Source organism: Mustela putorius, unplaced genomic scaffold (genome assembly GCF_011764305.1).
Source record: "Mustela putorius furo isolate JIRA1106 unplaced genomic scaffold, ASM1176430v1.1 tig00000592_pilon_pilon_pilon, whole genome shotgun sequence".
NCBI classification, from domain to species: Eukaryota; Metazoa; Chordata; class Mammalia; order Carnivora; family Mustelidae; genus Mustela; species Mustela putorius.
In genome coordinates this window covers 5,219,032-5,235,861 of record NW_025421426.1, presented here as the reverse complement: position 1 = coordinate 5,235,861, position 16,830 = coordinate 5,219,032, and the positions used below count along the sequence as shown (strand labels likewise).

The following is a 16,830-nucleotide window of genomic DNA, read 5'->3' as shown; positions in this document are numbered from 1 at the left end:
GCATCCAACTCTTAATTTCTTCTAGGGTCAAGATCTCAGGGTTCTAAGATCAAGCCGCACATCAAGCCAAGGGTCAGGTCAAGCCCACTTGAGGGGGAAAGGAACACCCAGTGGGGGGGCTGCTCTCCCTCTTGCTCTGCCCCTCCCCACCTCAAGAGTGCATACTCCCTTGCTCGCTCTTGTTCTTTCTCAAATAAATAAATGAAATCTTTTATTTATTTATTTAAAAAATATTTCATTTATTTATTTGACACGAGAGAGAGAAAACACAAGCAGGGGGTGTGGGAGAGGGGGAAGCAGGCTCCCTACTGAGCAGGGAACCTGATGCAGGTGCTCAGTCCCAGGACCCTGGGATCATGACCTGATCCGAAGGCAGATGCTTAATGACAGAATCACCCAGGTGCCCCTGAAATCTTAAAAAAAAAGGGGGGGGTGGATAGGAATCAAGAACCAGTTTTAGAAGTTCTTGCTCACCTGGTGATGGGTATTAAGGAGGGCACGTATTGCAATGGAACACTGGGTGTGGTGCATAAAAAATGAATCTTGGAACACTGAAAAAACTAAATTAAAAAAAAATTATTTAGGTAATGTTAAAGCCCTATTCACTTCCTTGCCTCTTTTTAAATTTCCAGTTCATATGTTTTGTTTATAACTTATCAAACATTTGTAGCACTGCTTTCTAACCCAATTAAGAACTTAATTTTCTCTCGTGACAGTAGTTCACTATAGAGATGATTCAGATCATTAGGGTGCCCAGTGCCCGTATAAAATGATAGAGTGTAATTTCAATCATTTGCCTATAAGTTTGGGCCAAACTTGAGCCCCCATTCAGGAACACATTATCACATTAGCTCCAGGAAAGCATGAATCTTGGATATCTAGTCCACATGCTGTTTTATTCTGTCACATTTCTGAAATCTAGAAGAATACGAAGTAGGCTCTTGAAAAGCCAGTAAAGAACTGGCTAAGAGAAGGAGGCTCTAAATAAAGAATTTATTTGTTACACGTTGGTATATTTCATTTCTTACTAGTATAATTTCTCACTTAATGTGATCCTCTCCCTGAAATGCTAAGGGATACACTTTGGTCTGGACATGTTGTTGTTTCTCATGAAGGGATGCTTCTGGGACCCCTGTTTCATGGCAAGTTCATTATTTCCTTTTTGTCTTGGCTCCCAGTTTATGCTGCATTCATCTTCTCATCATCACCTTTAAGACCTTTTATTTTATTATTTATTTTATTTTCTCTGAGTGGAAATTCTACACACTTGCTGGATTATTTAATCTTGATCAGCATGATAAATGATCTGGGGATATTTTATGCTGGTGATGGAAATCTCCTCAGGCTTGTTCATTAGTCAGTAATCTGCTTTTTCTGCAGCTCATAGATAGTTACCTTACATAGATAGTTACCTTACCTTTGATACAGTCTCACAATGTAGAAATCTTGTTTTGCTATAATTCTTTGAAGGTGTTTGATCTAGTCCATTTTACTTCCAAACTACTGTTACTAATTACCTTTAACTGTAAAGGTACTTCATCACTGCTCAAGTTCAAGACTGTAATCCTGGCATTTTATTTGACCTAATGAAATAAAAGTACTGTATTCAGAGCATGTATGTATTTCTCATATGCCACTGTAATGTAGAGAAACACTTAAATGGGTGTATTTTATTATTTGTAGGTTCAAGTTAGTTAGGAAAGCTTATTGCATGTAAGATCAGTGCATTTTAGTCTGTGAGTTTACCTTAATTTTAAAATCAGTTTTTAACAAGTATTATGTAAGTACCTCTTATTTTCTCAAGATCTTTCTAAGTGACATCTCCAAATTTTACTTTCTTTCCCTTTCTCTCTTTTTTGGGGGGATGGTGGCAAATGCGATAAAAAAGTATGTATTAATCTAATCCTTTAGCTGAATAAAATCAGTTTCCCACAGTTACGGATACTTTGGCCCTTATTTCCGCAGAGCGAATATTTGTTGGTTCGGTGGTTTAGGCGTCTCAGTGATTTCTTCCGACTCTTCAGTCGCACCAGCTGGACTGACCAGATCGTTTCACCTCGCAAGGCATTCCTCCTTGTTGCTAAGTGCTTCCAGTGAAACAGAAAAACATACTTAAGACTTAGATTTTTATTCCTTCTAGTGGTTTTTCTCTGTTGTATAGCATATCTCTGAAAGCTTGATCTCATCCTCAGACGACACCATGAGTGTGTTATGCTGGATTATTTTGCTTGTCTCAGGTAAGTTTAGCATCTATAAAGGTGCTGCTAAATTATTAGCTCATCTCTAGTGTGAATCAGAAAGGCCTTCCCGCCATTTTGCAGTTTCTTAAGTAAGTAGACTAGCAGAGTGTGGCTTTTTTTTTTTTTTTTTTTAATTCCCATCGAATCTGCACATGGCTTGAGAAGTGAAAGAGGGCCATGATCGGTTGGTGATGCAGGCCGGTCCTGTGCGGTCCACACCTCGGCCCGCTGCGGTGGCGTCTCTGCTCACAGCCATTTTCAGTTCTTTGTGAGCTGCTGATTCTCGCTTGTATAGATCTCCATATCTCTAAGGAGAATGTTTTTCTTCGTATTGGTTTAGACCTTCACGCAGGTGGAGGATTTCATTTTCTCGAACAGCCAGCCTTGTTGCTTTTCCTCCCCTTTGCTTCCCCTTCCCTGTTCGCCCAGTCTGTTAGAACACCTTTTCGTTAAAATGGTATCCGTCATTGTTGGCCTCCGCACAGAGTCACAGATGGTGTTGTGCCGCAGTTTCCTTTTTAAAGTTTTCCCATAGTTAATAATTGCCTTGTATACTTTCATCTGCAAAGGGTTCTTTCTGCCTGTTGCTAATTCTTCCCGGACCTCTTAGAGCCTCTCGGGCAGTTTGCCACGAGGTCAGTCATCACTGGCCAGGAGGGATACAGGGCATCCTGCCTGTGCAATCTCGCCTTCCCAGTGGCCATGGGAAGGAAGGTGGAAAGAAGCAGATGAGAGGCATAGTCGTTTATTTGGCCCAGTGTGTTCAAAATGTTATTTCAACAAATACTACTGAAAGTATGAGATATTTTACTTTCCTTTTTTAGTACTGTCATCACAATTTGATGTGCATTTGCATACTTAACACAGCACCTCTTCTCCAATTGGCCCCCTCTCGTGTGCTCTCAGTAGCCACATGAGGACAGTGGCCGCAGTATTAAAGCAATTTCCAGGTTTTGTTTTAGAGGCGTCTGTACTGGGGACCTCCTTTCTTCCTCTGTCTGGATTGCTTGGTCTGGAGGCATAACAGACATAGCTATCATCCTGAAACCTCTTCTTTCTTCCTTGATTGGATTCCCTGTTTCTTGGATTTCAGGTTTTCTCCTGATTTCCCTCTGGTGGTTTCCTTCAGTCACAGTGGGGGTGGTGGACAAACGCAGGTCACAGACCCGTCGGCCTCTTGCCGTCGGACTGCTCCAGTCTGGTCCCCTTGCTCCTAGGTCCCTTAGGGAGTGCCTCCCTCCACAGGTTCAGTGGAAGTTCCCTTTGCCTTTGCTCTTGCGTGAGGTGTTTTGTTTGTTTGTTTGTTTGTTTATTAACCTTACTGTATCTTATATTTTTCTCTTTCTTGGTTTCTTTCTTTCCTCAGGGGGGAGATATGCTCCGTGTCTTGCTGAAGCTGCAAGCATGGGTGTGGTCCAGTTTTGGAGACTTTGCTGCTCTGCAGGGTTAATTTAGTTCGTTTATTGCCCTGGCTGGCTGGGTGATAATTGGGTTGGTATAGAATTCTAGGCTAGAGATCCTTTTGTTTCAGGTTCTAAAAAGCATTGCTCCATTGCTCTCTTTCAGTATTCTCAAAAAGTCTGAAGCCATTCTGATGACCTTATCCTTTGAAAGTGAACTATTTTTTCTTTCGAGGAACTTACAGAATATTTTCTTTATTAAGATTTATTTGATTTATTTGTTTTAGGGAAAGAGAGTGCATGTGCACTTGTGGGGAGGGGCAGAGAGAGAGAGAGAGAAAATCTCCAGCAGACTCCCCACTGAGCACAGAGCCCGACACAGGGCTTGATCCCACGACCCTGAGCTCATGACCCTAGTGGAAACCAAGAGTACGTGCTCAACTGACTGAGCCACCCAGGTGCTCCCAGAAATTTTCTTTGAAGAATTCTGGAATCACATATTAATGTGCCTTAGTGTAGGTCTGTTTTTATCATTACGGTGAGCATTTGATGCGTCTGGAAGATTTCCTTGAACTTTTTTTTTTTTTTTTTTTAGTGTTTTCTTTCCTTGTCTTTTGTTTTGTCAAATGTTCTATTGTGGGTTTTGGGGGACAGGGGTGCTTTACTTTCTGGAAGAATTTCTTCTACCTTTCCCTAACATTTTTGTTCTGAGTTCATAGATACAATATCTATCTCACTGAGGATATACATTTTTTAAAGCTTTTTTAAAGCTATAATACATTTTTTAAAGCTTTCTTTTCTCTGTAGTTTGTCTTCCAAACTACTTGTTTTTTTTGTTTTTTTTGTTTTTTTTAAAGATTTTATTTATTTGTCAGAGAGAGTGAGCGAGAGCGAGCACAGGCAGACAGAGTGGAAGGCAGAGTCAGAGGGAGAAGCAGGCTCCCTGCAGAGCAAGGAGCCCTATGTGGGACTCGATCCCAGGACGCTGGGATCATGACCTGAGCCGAAGGCAGCTGCTTAACCAACTGAGCCACTCAGGTGTCCCCAAACTACTTGTTTTCAACTTGTTTCATTTTTCTTGTAAATCTCTTTTATATTCGAGGCATTCTTCTCACATCTTGGAATCAGTGGTTGTCTGTGTGTGATGAAGAATTGGGGCTCACAGAGCAGACTGAGAGCCCTGAGAAGGTGGAAGGGGCCCATCAGCCCTAATCTGGTCGCAAGTCCTCTAGCTGGGCTATTGGTTGTATGCCCCGGTGATAGTAGCTTCTGGTCTTCCCTCTTGTCTACTTGGATCACATACGAAGCGCTCTGATTTATATTCTCCAGAAAATGATTCTCTGGAGTTCTGTGGGGTGGGGTGGCAGGCACCCAGCAGCACGGAATGGGGGGCAGTGGGGAGATCGCTGCTTCTCAGTCAGCTCCAGCCCGCTCGCCTGCACTGAACCCCACCCCTTCATCCCGAAGCAGCATTTCTGGAGCCTCTGCAGGATTCTGTGGTGGAAAGGGGCTGGTGCTCTGCTTTCCCCACTGCTGGTTTGTAATTGAGCTTTCTCAGACCAGCCAACTACTAATAGGGTTTCTAGCTTCCAAAATTCTGTTGCTATCTTCTGTTCTGCCCTCTCCTGTGAGTTTGCCTTTTTTTTTTTTTTAATTGTAGTAAAATATACATAGCAAAATTTACCACTGTAAGCATTTTTAGGAATATACCTTAGTGGCAGTAAGTACATTCACATTGTCGTGTGGGTTTCTTTTAATAAGAACAAAATACAAATTGAAAAGATTTTTAAATGGAATTATAGTGGTGTTTGAGAAGAGTGGAATTAGATGCCTGTGATCAGTCTAGCAGGAGGCATGATTTGGGTCTTCTGTCAACCCAGGCACTCCTCTTTCGGAAAGTTCACTGTAATGGGGTCTGTCTGCCATCTCCTCAGAAAGCAGTGGGACGGTTGTTGGCATAAAAGTGCATTTTATTTGCCCTCAATCACTGTAGCTTTATACAGGGCTACAGATGGCACTGCCAGGCATGACGTTCAAGGCTTTCCAAGATCTAGCCTGCCCACCTGTGTGCCCTAGCCGCCTGTCACTGCTCCCGTGAGCCCACTCACTGTCCCTTGCAGGAGATACCACCTCCCCCATCCCATCTCCCTGCCCTCTTCCACATCTTTGCAGCTCCCAGCCCCACGCCTTCCTCCCACGGCAGGCATGTGGTTGTTCCTCTTCTGTTTTCTCTTCCTGACCTTGTACATGGCTCTGAATTATCACCTTGCATTTCCCACACTGCCTAGTTCTCTTTGATGTGTGTTTCTGTCCCTGGTCCCCTCAGTGCCTGGCACGTAGCTCGCACTTGGTTAAATGTCTGCATGGATTCCTGATGCCAGAGATTTCAAAAGAGAACTCTTTATCCTTTTTTTTTTTCTTTTGTAGGATATCCGACACGAGGCCAGTGACTTCCCATGTAGAGTGGCTAAGCTTCCTAAAAACAAAAACCGAAACAGGTACAGAGATGTCAGTCCCTGTAAGTATTCACATCGCCATTGCCAGTCTCCCCGCTTCCACTGGGTGCGCGTGTGGCGGCGTCTTCTCAGCACAGGGCCTCTCCAGCAGGACCCCTCCGGGAGGACCCCTCCGGCAGGACCCCTGAGCCCTGGGCTGTGGTCGTAAAGCCATAAAAGTACAGCTTTATGACATGGTTGTTTCCTGTAATCAAAGCATCAGAGGCGTAGAGTAATGGTTTGTTCGTTTCTTCCATGATTGTAGAAGGAATAAGGTTTCATTTTCTGGAAAATTCAGCTAAGTTCAAAGCACTTTTTTTTAGCTTTGACTATTTTTATGATGAATCATTTTTCCTCCCAGCTGAAGCAGAGTATAGTAGGCATAATATAACCTTTTCTGGATGACTCAGCAACAGTATTATTAGAGCCCAAGCAGTGTCTTGAACTGTGCCGGCACCCCACACAGCCACAGAATGGGAGTGGTGTTTGCCCTCCACGAGAGACAGCTTCGTTCCTGGAGCCCCCCCCCCACCCCCCCACTGCCATCATCATGCTTCCAGCTCTTTCTTGCCATTATCTCCCAGCATGCCTGCTGGCCTCTGACAGCCTCCTCTGCCTTCTGAGTAATTGGCTCTAAATCTGCTGATATTTCAAAAGTCAAGAACTAAAGGTTTTAGAATTTGTGTAAAGCAAGAAACACTGGAGCCGAGTAAAGGGCATGAACTTCGCCACCTCCTCTAGGCCACAGAGAACCTTCTGACTCCCCTCCAGGGATCTTAGAACCTGTCCATCAGAGATGGTTGTAGCTGCCAGTGTCTCCCGTGGCAGTCCCTTCCATCTGCCAGCGACACAGAAGACGCAGTCAGTCTTCCCTCGCCCAGGTGCTTCCCACACGCCTGCTAGGTCACACAACTCCCATGGGTGCTGGCGTCTGCTGCTCTTCGAGGGAGAGTCAGCAGTGCCTCCTGCCCTGAGCTGTGCAGCACCTGGTTGCAGGGAGGGGGGCACACAGCGGACCCAGGTTGGTCCTGGGCAGTCTGCCTCTGCGTGCTGCCTCGGTTCCCCACCCAGCGGTGTCTCAGCCTGCCGCTTCCAGCTGTGTGGCTTCGGGCAGATGAGTCCGTTCTCTGATCTCCAGTAAAGCAGGAGCCACACAGATCTCAGGATGGCGTGAAGATGAAATAAAATAAAACAAACCACTTAGCCCAGTGCCTGGCTCATAAACGTTCTCTGTGATTGAGACGATTGTTAACTAAAGGCGCACGTCAGGCACATCTGAAGTCTAGTGCTTGTGCTCAAGTACCATGTGATTGTGTCCCGACACTCTTGATTCAGCACATCTAGGCTGTGGCATCTAGCATGTTTTATTTAAAAAAAAAAAAAAAACCTCCCCTTGGGTGATTCGGTTGTAAAGCCCCCACCAGCAGCTCTAAACTGCTGTTGGCATCTTTCATGCAGAGCCAAGAGACCCCCACCACCACTGTCCTTGTGGTACACGAGGCAATGATGTCCTCTTAATATTTCTTTTCTACATTTTTCATTAATGCTCATCTAAATGGTTTTATGAGCCAGTTTTACAGATACAGAGGGGGAAAGAAAGGAATATTTAAAATATTCTTCCCAGGAAACAGCTCCCAAACCTTTTCATTCCCAGTCTCCCTCCTGTTTCTCTTGTTTTCCCCCCAACTCTGCAGTAGGACAGATAATTTGCTCTTAAGGTCAGGGGGGACATGAGAAGAATGATTCAAGGTAGAAAGTGATCTTTTGTCTGTCTTCCATTTGGCCAATGAAAAGCCCAGTGCTCAGAGGAGAAATTGTTTGTCCAAGGCCACCCAGTACTGTTGGAACCCATTCATATAAACCCCCAAGGGTTTATATGGTCTCATCATTTTTCTTTAAGATCTATCTCCATGACTTAAATATTACTCAAGTATTCCAGGTTGTATTAATCCTCTATGTTGAGAAACATAATTCCAAATGGTGACTGATTTTTAAAAACATTTCCTTGAAATCTTTTAGAACAGAAAGCCCCAAACTATGTGTCCCCATATACTCTCCTTTCCACCTGGGCTACAGAAGAAAAAGCAGTGTTTCTGACAGCAGTCACCTGCCTTCATCATCCCCTGTGTTGTACCAGAAGTAAAAATTCCCACCTGTTCTTGTTAGCTGCATTCGCAGGATAAGGAAAGTGGCCTTCAGGAAACCGCTGCTTTTGTGACAAAGTCATGGTAAAAGGAAAAAAAAAAAAAGGAGCTATGCATTTTCAGTAACCTGGGCAGACCTTCCAAATGAGAGTCTATTTTTGAAAACTTCTGCAAGTTACATTTAATGTATTTTTGGTGTTTTGGACTCTAGAGTTTATTTTTTCCAATTAATTATCTCTTAAGTCTTCAATATGACAGTTCCTGACCTTGAAATATTAGAATTCAGTTTTGTTTTTTTTTTTTTTAATTTATTTGACAGACAGAGATCACAAGTAGGCAGAGAGGCAGGCAGAGAGAGAGAGGGAAGCAGGCTCCCTGCTGAGCAGAGAGCCCGATGTGAGACTCGATCCCAGGACCCTGAGATCATGACCTGAGCCAAAGGCAGCGGCTTAACCCACTGAGCCACCCAGGCGCCCTAGAATTCAGTTCTAATTGTTTTTGTTCATAGGTTAGAATCGTTTAAGTATATTACACTCAAAACTTAAAACAACAACAACAACTTTATATAAAGGAATTCAGGTAACCTTTTCCACACAACCATATATTTAGGTCATTTTATCTTCAAACCATTAGACATAGATTAGGTGGAAATATCATAAATCCTACCAACTAGAGCTCTAGGGACTGGATGAAATTTTTGGTGGATCTTTTTCCCTTTTAAAGATTGAATCCCCTCTTTTTTACCTTGTGAAAGTTTTTATTAGGCATCCAAGAAAAGATCTCTTGGCACCCCTCCTCACAGCCTTCTGAGTTGTGGGGCAGTGATAAGTGTAGGAAGATAGGACCTAAGAATAGATTGTCCAATTAGGACAGAACCCATGTTTCAGTGTCGTTTGTCCCTGTTGCTATTTAACATTCAGTTTCAAACACTTCCAGAAACCTTTCTGAAAATACTAAGTCATCCCCTTATTGATGGCTAATCTCAATTAAAAGCCAATGTATGATTAAAGGCGAGCCAGTGCAAATGCCCTTAATGCCACCGACTCACCTTTTTCGCTTTCCCCATTGGGTGCATGACCTTTGCGGACGCTTTGGTCCTGCAGGACTAACGTCCAAGTTCTGGCTTGCCTTTCAGTTGACCATAGTCGGATTAAACTCCATCAGGAAGATAATGACTACATCAATGCCAGTTTGATCAAGATGGAAGAAGCCCAAAGGAGTTACATTCTTACCCAGGTAAATGGATGGTTCAAAATTTTTCTAATGGGTTTTTGCCTTACTCGATGTCAACTTGAGAATTGCACAGTACTGTCCTTTGTACTTCAGATGAAACCTGCCGCCTCCTTTAGAAGGCCAGGTTGTACACAATCCAAAAAAGCGAGGAAGGAAAAATATCTTCCTTCAGAGACAGGGTTTGGTTGTAACATGTGATTTTTCCAGGAAGTATGCCACTGCTGGCCTTAGAGGAAACAGCCTGAATGAAATGCCAGAATTGCCTGTGGTCCGCTGACAGAGGCAGCAGGGCCATGGCAAGAGGAGGGCCTGTAAGTGTTCACCTCAGGGCACTGAGGGCTGCTTACGGAAATCAAAGCAGTAGACCAGTAGGCTTCGTCCAGGTGTCCTCTCAGAATTCCTCAGCATGGTCTTCATTCTTTGGCCCTGAAATAAAGCATCCTGAGATGATGTGGATATGCATGCAAAATCATTTAAAATTCCCATTGCCTTTTGGCATCTTTGTGGAAAAAAATCATAAAATGATTCACTACTACTTGACCTTGTGAAACACTTATTGGCATATGGCCCAAAGACCATGGGTCTCTGGGAAAGAGGATAGGGAAGTTTCTTTTTAATTTATTTTCTCAAGTCTTAGTCTGTTACCTGTAAGTTGCTCTAAGCACTTGACATTTCTTTCTTTTTAGTCATAGTTTTTGCTTTCTCATTCCATGTTTATCAGTGTTCTGTATGGCTTTGGGGTATAGGGTGATTTTGAACACGGTACTTAATACTGGGAGATCAAGGTGATAGGGAAGCCAGAGAGCGAATGAACAGAGGCTGCCTTGGGGCAGGGAGCTGATCAGCTTAACTACCATGGCCCTGCTTTACTGCCTCGTCTGCTCCTGTCCCAGTTCCTCTCTGTCTGTGAGGACTGTCATCTCAGATGCCCCCCAGTGTATGGAACATCAGCCACGCCATGTTCAGCCCTGGGGCCATTGAGGAAATTCTTGATATATGTGTAGGGGGCAGGCCTTTTACCAGGCCTCAGCCTGTGGTCTTCAAGCACCTCTGGGTTTGTTGGGGTAGGGTGATAAGGAAGGAGATCCTGGTGGTAGCAGGCTGGCGGGAAGGGGTTAGGGGAAAGGCAGCTTCTTGGTAACTTCTCTTTTTAGAAGTCAAGTTTCTTTTTTTTTCTTTTTCTTTTTTTTTTTTTCCCAAGGTTTCTTACTTCTTAATCTTAGCCATTTACCTTTGATGTGATAGGAAGTCCAAAGCAAAGACGGATAGAGGTAGAAAGTCAAATGGAGTGCTAGGATATAGCCATGCAAACTGTCATACTACTGTCTTCCCCAGCCTTGTGCCCTAGCAATTACTTGCACATCTGAAAGTCTCTCTGTTTTTGTCAGGTGGTACCATGGGCATACCTAGCTGCCTGCATAGTCCCCCTTTGCCCTGGCATTTATAAAAGGGATCAAAGTAGCCAGACCCCAGAGTTGTACGTCTAGACAGTAGGAGCAACACATTTTCCAGGCCACAAAAATGAAGAAAACCATGACCATTTTTAAAATTTTCAATGCTATTCATTATGCAAATAATACAAATCTGTGGTTTTGTTTTGTTTTTTAAGGCAGTGGTATGGAAATGTAGAGAATAATGTCCAAGATGCCCTCTGTCACTTCTGCAGTGAAGTGTTAGCTAAGTGCTGCTGTGGATCTTATATGATTTTTCATCCCTGAAAGCCATCCTAAGCTAGGGTTCTGGGGAGCAGGCACAGTGACAGGCTGGTAACTGGTGAGAGCCATAGCTGTGAGACCGGGTCCTTGGGCCCAAGCTGCAGACTGTAAGACCCAGGTGGCCAGCCAGGAGGCCCCGGGACCCCTGTCTTTTGGGAGCCATGTTTCTGTTAATTGGCTAGAAAGGGTGATGTATCTGACTTCTGTTGTCTGAGGCTCTATGTGGAGCTCAGATGTGTCTGGTTTAGGCAGCAGGAGGGAGCAGAGTTCAGGAAAGTGAGTGGGCATTGAGGGCTCATTTGGTCAGGGAAGGTGTGGAGGGACTTCAAGGGAACAGATGCAAATAATCAGGAGAATTTGGGTGAGAAGAGGTGAGACCAGAAACCATTCTAGACATGGTGCTGGTTGGAGAAAGTGACACGCTCTGTCATGGAGGTGAGAGGTGATGTCCCTTCTGGGCAGTACTAAAACTTGACACAGCGGGTGGCATTCCTACTTTGGTATCCAGTAAACATCTGTGCCCATTGCTAGGTTGGCAGGTAGCCCACCATGTCCTGGTGCCCACGCTGGACCCCTTGGGCCACTTGGCTGATGATATGTGTCTATATCTCAGATGTTCGTTGGTCCAAGGACGAAGGTAGTCCATGGTCAGTCCCATCATTATTGATAGTAATAATAGCTAACGGTTTACTGGCTATTTACTGTCTTCCAGGTGCTGTGGTAAGGCCTTTACTGTAAGAATGTAGTTAACTTTCCTAACCCTCTGAATAAGGACTGTGATCAGTGGAGAGCAGTGGGTGGAGAAACGGAGGCATGGAGATGTAAAGTGACTTGTCCAAGGTCACATGGATGATAAGTGACTGGAGCTGAGACTCCAGCCCCTGGAAGTGTCGCTGACGATCGCTTCCCCCTACTGCTTCTTGCCTGTACCCCTAGCTTTGTTCCATATTCTGTCCGTGCTCCAGAGGGACCACAGTGGAGCCCCTCCACCCGTCAGCTCACACCAGAAAGTAGAATCAGCCTTTTCTGTCCTCTGTGGGTCAGCCCCAAACCAGCCCTGAGAGGCAGAAATAACCTTTCACTATGTGGCAGAAAATAGAATTGAGGTTACTGTCCGCTAGGCAGGGAGGGCAGTCCCTGTCCCAACTCCAGCCCCCGCTCTGCCGAAGGGCACTGTCATCTGCTCAGCGCCGACGGTGTGCTCACATTGGAGCACGTGCGATGTGTCTGAGCACATGTCTGTGTGTAAAATGGTATACACTTTGTGGATTGTGTATTTGCAGGGCCCTTTGCCTAACACGTGCGGTCACTTTTGGGAGATGGTGTGGGAGCAGAAAAGCAGGGGCGTTGTCATGCTCAACAGAGTAATGGAGAAAGGATCGGTAAGTCATGGATTTATCTGCTGTTTACCTCACCGTCCATATGTGTCCCACTCCGTGAAGTTGACATTTTTGTCTGAGTTTATTTCTTTACATTGCTTTTGTATTTCTTTTACGTTGTATCTGCTTTATTAGAAAAATTTAAAGAAGCATTACATAAATACATGTCTATTAGTCCGAAAAGTAAATGAATTAAAAAGAGGGGGAAAAGTCATTGCTCTGGACCTCTTCCACCCAGCCCCCCGCCCCCATCAGTCGCTCTCCCCAGAGTGCGTGCGCGTGTTCTGTGGTCCTCTGCCAGGGGTTCTGGGGCTGCTACTGTTCCGTTATGGAGCTGTGTAAGCGTAGCTTTATTCTGAAAAGGAAGTTTCTTCTGTATCCTCCTCCTCTCTGCTTTTCTGGCTGGACAAGTTTGCCTCCTGTTGACTGAGCTGTGGGAGCCGCCCCATTTGGGAAAGCTTCTGTCAAATACCCAGATGCCTGGCGCTCGGCCGCCTCGTTAACATGGATGCTGTCTGCCTGTGCGTTTACTGGAGGATTGATGCGGCATTTCTCCCAAGTTCTCTGCAACTCTAAAACATTGCCAGGGGTAGCATGTGTCCCGGATGTGCGTGATGGTCTGGGCAGCACCCTCCATGCATCTGTCCCTGCAGTCGCCGCGGTAGCCTCTCGACTTGCTCTCCTCCGTGTATCCTATCCCCGGTGTCCAGAATGGTCTTTCGAAACCAAGTGTCTCTACACTTCTTCTAGCCAAAAACCCTTGTGCGGCCCCCACTGGCTCCTGGGTTGTATGTAAATGTGGCTACAGGACCTCGTTAACCTACAGCCCGAAGTCCCACCTCCATTTCCAAACTCCAGCCAGAACTTCTGTTATTGGTTTCTTGCCAGGTTCCCTGGCCTGACAGCGGAGTCCCCGCCTGGCCCCACCCCTCTTGTAGGTTCTCCAAGTGCTTCCCTGGATCAGCCACCGCTCGTGCTCCCCACACTTCCCCCCTCCAACTCTGCAGATTGCCTGCTAGAGGCCTGTCTCCCATGAAAGGCGATGTGGTGTACAGTGTGGTGTACGTGTGGCAGCCACGTAGCAAGTGGACACTACACCCCTGCTTCCCTGGCTCCTTCCCCCCTTTCCCGCCATGGCCAGCACACTCGGGCTCTCCAGCCTCAGAGGCGGAGGCCCTGGGATGGGCTCAGGAGTGTGGATACCAGGAGGAGCGAGTGGCCCAGGCACGGAGAACTGCGTGTGCCCAGGGCCTTGCCAGGTGCTGGCACAGTGCGCTCGGGCTCAGCGGGGCCGCTGCTCTTCCTGCTGGCCCGGCCTTCTCGGTCCCAGGCTTGCCAGGAGAACACGCAGGCTCCAGAGAAGCTGCCCCTCCAAAGAAAGCACAGTCATGGCTTTAGAGGAAACAGATACAAGTGCAGAGAAGTAACACATCAAAGGAAACATCAGTGGTCAAAGGGGAAGCACTCACCGCCAGGCCCCTCCCCTCCCCCCCACAAAGTGACAGCCTTAGTTACAGTAGATGGTCCTCTTAGGACAGCGCAAGTTTAAAATCATGGCTTTTGCCTCAGTCCCATTCTTAAAGCATCTATTTGCTTGATGATAACAGATGGAGAGCATACTTGAGTGTTGGAAGAATGGAATAATGCTTCCGAGACTTTTTTTTTTTCAGTGAAAGTGGTTTTTAATGTTTTCTGCTTCAGTGGCTTGATTAGTAAAATGTGAAGTTATAAGTGCGAAGCCAGCTCTCACCCGTCACCACTCTTGTCAGCAATTTTGAATAAAGAAACAAACTTTAGGTTCCCATACCACACACTCTCCGCAAGGGAAGGTGACAAAGATAGGGTGGCCTGTGTATCTGTTCGGCCCTGATGAGCGTTTGGGGTCTTGGGGGCTCAGTGCTGCCCACAGGGGGGCCACTAGCATACCCACTCCTACATGTGGCCATCCAGAATGTCCCCAGACATTGTCCAGGGCCCCCTGGGGTGCAAAATTGCTCCCCTTGAGAAGCACTATTCTCAATGGCATTGAGGGTTTGGGACTTTGAAATCGAGTTCGTTATTCAGAAATGACTGGATATGGTAGCATTTCCTTTTTATTTGTTTTTTACTGTATTTGAGTGAAACCTCTTTGCTGTTGTTGGCCCAGTCTAGCCAGGGTGCTGTCCTGTAGCTGCCTGTTGGCCCCCAGGCCTGCCCTTGGTTTGTCTCCCATCCAAGGCTGACTGTAAACGGGCAGCTTTTCCCCTTGGCCACTTAAAAAAAAAAAAAAAAAACCTGGCTGGTTGGTTTTCATGCAGTTGACTGTGACCGTGTGACAGTAGCCTCTGTTTTCCGTGGAACTGCTCTTCCTGCTCAGGGTCATTCAGCCATGCACATTGGCGTGGAAAGCAGCAGGTGGTTTGAGATTCTTAATGTTTCTTGGGAATCAACGATTTCAGTTTGTCATCAACATTTATCATCCCCATTAGAACTGACTGGGGAAAATTCTAAGAAGTCACCGTGTCTTTCTGCTCAGCTAATGTAGGTATGATCTCTGCATACAGCCCGCAGTCAGAACCAGCTTGCAGAATGCTCCCATGCCATGCGTATTTGTTTTCTGGTTTCCTTCCTTCTCTGAATGGTAAAGGATGTGCCCCTCTTATGTTTGGCAGACCTGCCTGTTACCCTTTTGGGCTTTTGTGCTTCCTGGAAAACAGTGGTACAGAAGATGATTATGTGTGTTAGACGGAGCTCATCCAAGTAGCCCAAGTTCTTGGGGGTCCAATTTAAAGAAGGAGTTGAGACATGTCCGTGAAGAGTGTATTTGGGTGCAAGGGCGGGGATTGTGTAGGCAGAGAAAAAGACAAACAAGGAGGTGTTTAACCAGAAATATCGCCTCTCTCTCTCTCCCAAAACCCCAACTAAAGGTGCAGTTTGACTTCAGTACTTTTGTGCACATGAGACTCTGGATTTTTGTGAAGATTGCCTGGCTGTTTGGGAAGGCCCCAAGGCCTCTCTGTCACATTCAGCTTCAGGCGGGAAGGGCAGCTGTGACGGACACCCACCATGTGGGTGCTGCCATTCACTGCTGACCCAGGGAAGGACGGCTTTCTAATAAAATACGTCTCTCCTCGGGGGGGGGGCGGGGATGGATCAGTTTAATAGAAGAGCAATAAGTCGTGCTCTTGAGCTTACTTTTGTGTTTTGTTTTATTTTGTGTGTTAAAAGCGTCTACAGGAAATGACAGCAAGCAGAGCACGGCATGTTGCTGTGGATGCCTGCGAGCTCTTAAAAATAAATACTGCTTGATTGACACCTAGCGCGCACTAGCGTTGCGCGGTAGCGGAGTTCCTGAGTCTTTACCACATCACAGAGACTTACTGGGCTTTAGACTTGGTTTTGAAAGTGAGTGTTTGCTGTGTGGAGGTGAGCTGTAGAAGACCTTCCCTGTCTACGTAGACCTGAAACACCGGCCTCTTCTTTGAGATACGCACTGTCCTGCGTTTCTACTTCTCTGCTTGCGGTGTTGGGGGCTCGCTCCAGCACTTGGGGCGCCGAACCCACCAGGGCAGTCTCTCTGCCTCGGGGGTCTTCAGGAATTGCACGGGTCTGATGACTGGAAGTGTGGGAAGACGGGCATCCTTGAAGCGTCTTCCCCAGGCCCCCTTTCAGCCGCACCCCCCCTTTGGGTCCGCAGAGGACCTTGCCATGTCACTGCTGCTTCCATGAACCGCGTGGCAGAATTGCGCTAATGCTGGCGGGTTGGTCCTGTTCCAGGGGATCATCTTTAGCAACTTCTCATTGGCGTTAGGGGGGGATGTGGGTGAAACTGCCTCAATCTTTCAAACAGGCCCAGTCCAGGCCCTGTTGGCCTTCTGTTTTGGGACCGTGACGTCTTAATGCTGTGTCGGCATCCCAGTCTGTGGTTTCTCGGTTTGCTTCTTCTTTTTCTCTTGTTCTTTTAGGCAGTGCTGCTCCATTAGAGCAGGACTGGTGGGCCTTCCTGATTCTGTCTGCACTCTGCTCGGGAGCCTCCTGGTGCTCCCTGCCCAGGTGACACTGCGGGTCCCGAGCCTGCCCCCGGAGTCGCCATGGCCTGGTCTTCCCTTGGCCCTGCTCCCTGTTCCTCTTGAGACTAACTTCTGGGCAGTCACTGCCTAGGAAATCCTAGGCACGCCTCTGTCAGGGGCCACTTTTTTTTTTTTAAGATTTTATTTGAGAGAGCACGAGGTGGGGGGTGGAGAG

The 16,830-nt window shown here is 46.3% G+C and overlaps 1 protein-coding gene across 5 annotated transcripts in view; it reads left to right on the top strand.

Annotated features, from left to right (window-relative positions):
• Positions 1-16,830, top strand: part of PTPN1 (protein tyrosine phosphatase non-receptor type 1) — a 75,368-nt gene that overhangs the window by 37,962 nt on the left and 20,576 nt on the right. For 3 of the 5 annotated variants that reach the window (XM_045082095.1, XM_013053181.2, XM_013053182.2), the window contains 3 exons: positions 6,068-6,158; positions 9,415-9,515; positions 12,511-12,609. In XM_045082095.1, coding sequence (XP_044938030.1) covers positions 6,068-6,158; positions 9,415-9,515; positions 12,511-12,609 — 291 coding nt within the window. Of the gene's footprint in view, positions 1-6,067; positions 6,159-9,414; positions 9,516-12,510; positions 12,610-16,830 lie in introns of those variants that run through there. The other 2 variants (XM_045082096.1, XM_045082094.1) reach the window with 2 other exon arrangements.